We start from the raw sequence: 8,079 nt of genomic DNA on the forward strand, positions 1-8,079 counted from the left end.
CACGTCACCAGTTACTGTAAATAATGACGTGAAATAACATCCACTTCTAGTTAAAGATACACACCTGATCTAGGCTTCTCCATGGTGAGGATGATGGCGGTGGAGTATTTCTTTGCTGCGTTGGATAGTATTGAGATAATCAAGTACGTGTTTAGTGGATCAAGGTCCCAAGTAGGCTCGTCGAGCAACAGTATCACTGTAAGGAAATATAACGTTTTAAACTTTCGTGCCCCCGAACTTATCACGCTTAGCTTAGCGAAACAAGCGGTAGTTCGAAAAACGCGCTGCTGGCTGGTTCGATCATTTTCCCAAAATCGTTATTTTACCTGGAGCGTAATTTTTTCAGAACCGTGTTTATTTACCAATTTTTATTGACACTGAAACAGTGCCGGCGGAGCTCCGCCTATGCGGAACTCCTACTGCTGTGTGCTTTTGGCCCTTCGAGCCAATACGAACTTGACCTAAATCTACCTGTTTCTGTATTTTTTTTAATTGCTTCAGTAAAACATCACATTGGAAAAAAATCCTAATCCTGCCGTGAAGCAGCAGTGCTTGCACTGTTGTGTTTCGGCGTGGAGAGTAAGACAGCCGGTGAAATTACTGGCACCTGAGGTATTCCATCTTAGGCCTCTAGGTTGGCAACGCATCTGCAATACCCCTGGTGTTGCAGATGTTTATGGGCGGTGGTGATCTCTTACCATCAGGAGACCCACTTGCTCGTTTGCCATCCAGTCGAATAAAAAAAAAACCATTTGGGAAAAAACGCGAATGGAAATTTTGCTACTTAGAACCACGCCTCGCGGGCCTGACTTTGGCCAGCCTTGTTCTACATGATTAATGGTTACAGTAAAATTTACATTAGGTATTTGGTTTTGAAAGGGCTAGTACTAACATGGATCTCTTATAAGCTGAACTCCGATGACCAGTCGTCTGTACTCGCTCTTGGTCAAAGTAGTCACGCATTTGTGTGCCACCTGCAAAATAACGCATGGTAAAGTTATAACTAAGGAGTTGGGAAACAGTCGAAAGTCAGTGGAGTTTGTTCAACTCCAGTCACGGAGCCTTTGCCGAGAACGACATACGCTGAACTGGTGATGTAAATATTTGAAATATTTGCCATAGGGCCTGGTGTGGTCACATCACCGCGACGCGGCGTCGTAACGTGAAACAGGGAGGCGCGGGAGTGCGGTGCGTTGGAAGAGCAAATTATAGGGACTGTCAAAGTGCTCGGCATCGTGTATCCGCACTCCGGCGCAGCACCCATCCGGCGTGGTGGCCTAGTGGTTCGACCTATCGCCTCTCAAGCAGAGGGTCGTGGGTTCAAACCCCGGCTCGCACCTCTGAGTTTTTCGAAATTCATGTGCGGAATTACATTTGAAGTTTACCACGAGCTTTGCGGTGAAGGAAAACATCGTGAGGAAACCTGCACAAACCTACAAAGCAATTCAATGGTGCGTGTGAAGTTCCCAATCCGCACTGGGCCCGCGTGGGAACTATGGCCCAAGCCCTCTTGTTCTGAGAGGAGGCCTGTGCCCAGCAGTGGGACATATATAGGCTGAGATGATGATGATGATACATACATAATACATACTCGTCAACTTTACTCAGACCGTTAATCGTAACTCCAGTATATATTTTTAACTAAATGTAAACAAAACAACGTCATTGGCGTCTTAAATATTCAAATTCCCCCATGAAAACTATCTAAACATTTACATTTCTGTAATGAAATACACTAATCTAGTTTCTATTACAATAATAGATAAGTAAAATGTATAAAAACCTTGAATGTACCAAATCTGGCAGCTGAAGTTTGTTTACATTTAGTTAAATACCTATCCAAACCATTGCGGATTACCTGAGACAACGCTAAGTCGGCCATGACCTGTTTCACCTTAGACGACTTAAGGTACCCTGACACCTGTAACAATAAAACTGGAATTACTTAATCACTTAGTCAACCCTTTACCTACTTTAGGTAACTACATCCGCCATCTTTAAACAATAACCAAGCAAATGGCCCCGCCATTTTTGTGCGAATTTTCACAATTGGTATGCCTTCAAATAGACCGACAACCAAAGGGAAATTATAGAAAAATTATAACTTAAATAATAGTATTACTTCTATAAGTAAACATTTTTTTCGTAGGATTCAGCATAAAACCGCCTAAGAGTCTCCCCACACCTATCGACGCGGAATCGGGTTTATCCAATCAAAAAACGTTTATAGCCCCACCTTTACTGCTTTAAATTTTACGGATGATACAGTACATTGTTGCAGTCGTGTCGATATGCAGCTCTCAACTACCCTCTTCCTGGTAAACAAACGGCAATGACCTCGCTCGACCGCCCTGACCTGAGGCGTCAGTGTGTCGTGTCGACTCGAGACGATCGGTCACGACGCGTGTGCACCCAGTCCTAAAGGCGGATCCAGGAGGGGGGAGTCAAGGGGGCTGGGCTCTGGGCTGGATATAATAAGACTACTAGATATTTTTCTTAACTTATTGATTTTAACAAAATTAATATCTTTCTGTGACTAAAAAGAAAATAAGTTTTAATGTTTTATTTGTGTAATAAACTAGAATTTGACCATGGGATCCCCCTGGTTATAGCTGAATCCGCCCTTGTGCGCACCGCCTCTTACGTTTGAAAAGAAGTGACAAATAAAGGGCAATCATGTGTCGTGTCGTGTACGCCAGCCGATATCCTCGGCAAAAAATACTACCTCCAAGCCCCGTGAACTTCGATTCCAACGCCAAGAATCGTTTGTTCGTCCAGCCGTGACCCTTCACTTGTCACTCTTCATACGGCGACATAAAGGCGATGTATGATCCTAGGTACTAAATATCCTGCTCTAATCTAAAATCTTATAAATACGAAGTTTGTAAGTATGTTTATGTGTGTTTGTTACTCCTTCACGCTAAAACGGCTCGACGGATTTGGATGATTTTGGTATGTAGATAGCTGGACATCTGGAATAACACATAGGCTAATACACCACTGAAGTTTACAGCCACGAAATTCGGCAGGGTTATTTTTTAATGCCACATTAATAAATACACCGTTGTAAAGGAATAATTCTGGTGGGAATCTGGTTAAATTCAGGAATTTAAATATTTCTATATGATTCGCTAGACATGCGTAGGCTAACAAAAAGGCGGCTTTCGTTCAGATGATGGAGTGGGTCTTCTGTACTATTATTTATTTTGTGGTAGAGCGCCGGCGATATACGGCGGCGGCGTTATGATATCTAATATCTCTATGATTGGCACATACCTTAGTTAGCGACAGTGCCAGAGTCTGCTGCACGCTGAGGCCTGGTAGCAGCCTGGTGGAATGCCGCACCAGCGCGCAGGAGGTCTTGAACTGGTCCTCTTCGAGTGGGACTCCTTCGAGGAGTATGTGGCCTTTGGAAGCCACGCGGCGAGCGATCACGTCGAGGAGGGCTCGCTTGCCGCTACCTGGACCGGATTTATAATAATGAAGGAATGGGAATGGGAATTTGCTCTTGAAAATCATCATTTGGAGAAGTGGGACTGATGATGAAGACCATAGGTTGACCACCGGAGCTACTCAATAACAAGTATTTCACGGGTAGAATTTCAATTACTTTTGCACAGTTCCTAAGCAATTTATGATATGCTCGTCATAAGGCAAAATATGGTGAAATGGAACGGGTAGTGAAGCACCAGGCCTTCTGAATGAGGGTTTTCACGGAGGTGAAATATCGCTAGATGGCGTTAGTATCGCGAGTTACGTTTGACGTTTGCTTGTGATTGGTTAAATAACTAAATGAGCCAATCGCAAGCTCGTATGCAAACGTCAAACGGATCTCACGATACTAACGCCATCTAGCGATAATTCTCCTCTGTGAAAACCCTCATTGAACGGCTCTGCATCGGAAAAAGCAATCTTTCGTAAAAGGTGACGAGCAGTTGACGTTAAAAACTATTGCATCTCAAATTATTTACACTAAAAAGCGTGTAAAAAAATATATATAACAAAAAAATTAACCGAACGGAATCTTCCATCCAAGTTTAGGTATACCTAGGATTCCGTGCACAATACGAAATCCTTAGAAAAATATTACTTGATTTTTTCGTAATGGCTACGAAACCCCATCTTGGGCGTGTCCGACACGCTCTTGGCCGGTTTTTTTCAATGCTGTCATTTGATTTAATTGAACTTGAACTTAAAAAGGAGTGGTCTTATTCTTAAAATGGTTGAAAAGAGACAATATTTTTTTCCTTCAAATATACAATGGTCCCATCGATTATTTTGTACTAGATATACATATTATCCAAAGTTCGTTATGTTGCTGTTGCCCCATTCCTAGATGTTACCTTTGGGCACAATATTTTAGACTATCGCCGTCATTTCATTACTAATTCTAAAATCAAGGTACGCGGAACAAAACCCGAAGTTACCTTTGGAGCCCAGGATAGCGGTGACTTCCCCGCTGTGGGTGGTGAAGGACACATCCTTCAGGATGATGCCGGTCTTCACGCCGCCCGTGATGCGCTGGAACAGGCTGCCCGGCTCCACCTGCATCATCATCATTATCATCATCTCCACCATCTTCATCATCATATCCTGATGGATTCACGTAATCATTATCACCATCATCATCTTCACTATCATCATCATAATCATCATTATTATCATCTCCATCACCTTCATCATCATCATCATTATCATCTTCATTATCATCATCAAAATCATCATCTTCATCACCATCATCATCATTATGACCATCATCTTCACCGTCATCATCATCGTCAACGTCATCTCATCAACCACTTGGCTTATTGTCTTACACGGTCGCTCGTAGCTATTTCTTTCCTTGGAAAGGTATAACAGTTAAGTGTGAGTTTAAAAAGTTGGCCGAAGTTAACTGGTAGTTAACCAAGATAACTGATTGGAAGAAATTCCGTAGTACCTTAACAATGACCAATAGGTACAATATATGTATTTATTTAATTTATTTTATATTTATATATTTAAAAAAAACTTGAGTTATTGACATTGTCACCTAGATCCAGCCTAGATACGTTGTTTGAATGGACACTAAATGGGTCATGCCCGCCCATATAAAAGACGTCAACGGGCCACCTCTCAGCGTGAGTTGCACCAACCTATAAGATAACTCATGTCAAAGGCTGATTTGATATTATAGTATACATGTGTATAGTAGTTGCTTTGTCCCACTAAAAACTGGCTATTTACCGACCCAGAGTCATCAAAAGCTGATGATCCTCCTTTTTCTAAATTTGATTTGAATTTAATTAATATCATAGTAACTTATACACCGTTTAATTTAAGGTTTGAATTAACTGTCAAATTGTAACACACGTTTCTCATTATTTCTGACATAAATGGACTTTTTAGTCCATGTTACCTACATGTACATTTATTACCGTTATTTATTATGTTTTTTTATAGAAGTTCACACAATATGAAATAGTTCCGTTGTTTCATTTAAAAAAGTGTGCAAATTTTACCGTTAAGTTTCAAATGTTAAAATAAATGGAGTAAGTATCATCATCCCAGCCTATATACGTCCCACTGCTGGGCACAGGCCTCCTCTTAGAACAAGAGGGCTTGGGCCATAGTTCCCACGCGAGCCCAGTGCGGATTGGGAACTTCACACACACCATTGAATTGCTTCGCAGGTTTGTTGCAGGTTTCCTCACGATGTTTTCCTTCACCGCAAAGCTCGTGGTAAATTTCAAATGTAATTCCGCACATGAATTTCGAAAAACTCAGAGGTGCGAGCCGGGGTTTGAACCCACGACCCTCAGCTTGAGAGGCGATAGGTCAAACCACTATGCCACCACGGCTTTTTGGAGTAAGTATAGTGCAATTAAAACATAACAATAAGGTCATTTCATTAATTACCGAGACTGATGAGAGAAATAGGTAAAATTCAGAAACAAAGATTTCAATGCTAAAACATTATAGATTGTCAAATGTCTAGAATCCGCTGATCCCTTTATGTAGATCTCGTCCTTAACTACCTAGGTATGTATACAGTGAGTGTCGTGTATTTGGGCAGAGTGATATTAGAAAACAAAGGAATGAGAAACAAACAAAATCAGTTTTTTTTTGCAAAATTTTGTAACTACTAAAGAATTTTTTAACTTTCCATTGAGCTGGTTTGCAGGTGGTAGGACCTTGTGCAAGGTCCGCCCGGATTGCTACCACCATCTTGCTCGCTAATCCTGCCGTGAAGCAGCAGTGCTTGCACTGTTGTGTTTCGGCGTGGAAAGTAAGACAGCCGGTGAAATTACTGGCACTTGAGGTATCCCATCTTAGGCCTCTAGGTTGGCAACGCGTCTGCAATACCCCTGGTGTTTCAGATGTTTATGGGCGGTGGTGATCTCTTACCATCAGGAGACCCACTTGCTCGTTTGCCATCCAGTCGAATAAAAAAAAAAAGAAGCTATTTATGAACTTTAAATTTGTAAATAATGTTTATTATATAAAAAATAAGAAGGCCTCATACAAGAACTACTGTATTGTTTACGGCTGTGCTTAATAAACTTAAACAGGTAGCTAGTTTGATTTTTTATGGATGTACATGTACGGAGCCCTCGGTGAGCGGGTCCGACTCGCACTTGATCTGTTATTCTAATGCGGAAATTTTGGGTTTTTACATTTTTGTTTGTCGCAAAACTGACACGTAAAAATATAATTAAATTTTAGTTTCTTTTCAAAAAAATGATACTTGGTAAGTGCTCGTGAATCTGAAATTCCTCCAAAAACTTTGTAAGTGAAAATATCCAAATACCAAAACATCAAAAAACGTCGCATACAAAAAGGCTGCTTGCAACTAAACCACATAAACATTCTAACTAAGATTACGAAATATGGTATTTAAACTGGTATACTTACTTGCCCAGAATGAAACACGTTGTACAACTCCAACATATAACTCCCTCCCGCCATCTTAAATCACTTTAAATTTAAATTAAAACTCTAAATATACGACGAAATTTTAAAAACACATTTTAAAATGACACAACCTCCACGTACTAATCTCTTTGCAAACTAAACATTTGTTGTTAACTTCAGACTTTATTTTCTGTGATGCAACGTTGCCAGCTCGACTTGTGGCTAACTTAAGTTCACTAACTGTACTTAATTTTTATAGTATTTTTAAACGAGCGATTTTAAAGCCTATGGTCGCACAGCAAGGTTGTTTTATGAGTGCAGTTGGTCCGATGAGTTTGTTAAGGTGAAGTAAGGAAGTTTGTAAAAGTAAAAACTGAGGATTTACTTAATTCAGAAAAATAAGAACTTCAAAGTCTTCGCTACGGTTAGAGTCGAATCCCTTATAGTACCTATTAAGCGTCTTGTTCCTTCAAAGGTATTTAAAGTAAAACAATGGGGAGACTTCGTTATTATCTCCGACTTGATTTTTTATTCACATTCATCTTTACACACAAAAACAACAAAATTTAAACAACACACAAATGAAACAAAAAAATTACAAAAATAAAAAATAGGGTATGTAGGTACTGTACACAATACGGTATTTGACTATTTTGTATATGTTTTACAAATTAAAACTACACAACGCCTGTTATCGAATAGAAAAACAATTTTTAAGCTACCTTACAAATAACAAAGTTATACAGGTTTGAAATTCAAGATTAGACAGAGAAAGACATACTGGCATGTGACGTCACACGCCAGTACCGCCATACTTGCTGCATAGAGAAAAGTGTTTGAGAAAGAGACAGGTATATAGATTTTTCAAAAAATCACTATAAATCCAATTTTCAACAGATTTCAATTTTCTCTTCGCTAAACACTATCTGTATATCTATATTTTCATAATAATATTAAGATATGGCAAAATCAGGAGTTGTCATATACTGTATTCTGTGTGTCCCCGCAAAAGTGAAATGGGCGCTGACAGCATTATGCTGAGGCGTTAGACGCCTGCAGCGTTGATTTTCTGTCAGATCAGAACCGTCTGTGATTCACGGAATGATACATCAACGTGCTAAACTTATTCATACATTACTTAAATAAAATTAAAATACTAAATTTTCTTTATACCTAAACCTAACC

The 8,079-nt window shown here is 39.9% G+C and overlaps 1 protein-coding gene across 1 annotated transcript; it reads right to left on the bottom strand.

The window, feature by feature from the left end:
- Nucleotides 1-41: 41 nt before the first annotated feature.
- On the bottom strand, nt 42-7,046 carry LOC141433830 (ATP-binding cassette sub-family G member 5-like). Its single transcript, XM_074095929.1, has 6 exons — nt 6,895-7,046; nt 4,428-4,545; nt 3,277-3,461; nt 1,859-1,921; nt 893-974; nt 42-196 (listed from the first exon to the last, which is right to left on the bottom strand). Exons 1-6 carry the CDS (start codon nt 6,946-6,948, stop codon nt 51-53), a joined length of 648 nt encoding a protein of 215 aa, XP_073952030.1. The 5' UTR covers nt 6,949-7,046; the 3' UTR covers nt 42-50.
- Nucleotides 7,047-8,079: the final 1,033 nt, after the last annotated feature.

This window comes from Choristoneura fumiferana, chromosome 12 (assembly GCF_025370935.1).
Source record: "Choristoneura fumiferana chromosome 12, NRCan_CFum_1, whole genome shotgun sequence".
Lineage (NCBI taxonomy): Eukaryota > Metazoa > Arthropoda > Insecta > Lepidoptera > Tortricidae > Choristoneura > Choristoneura fumiferana.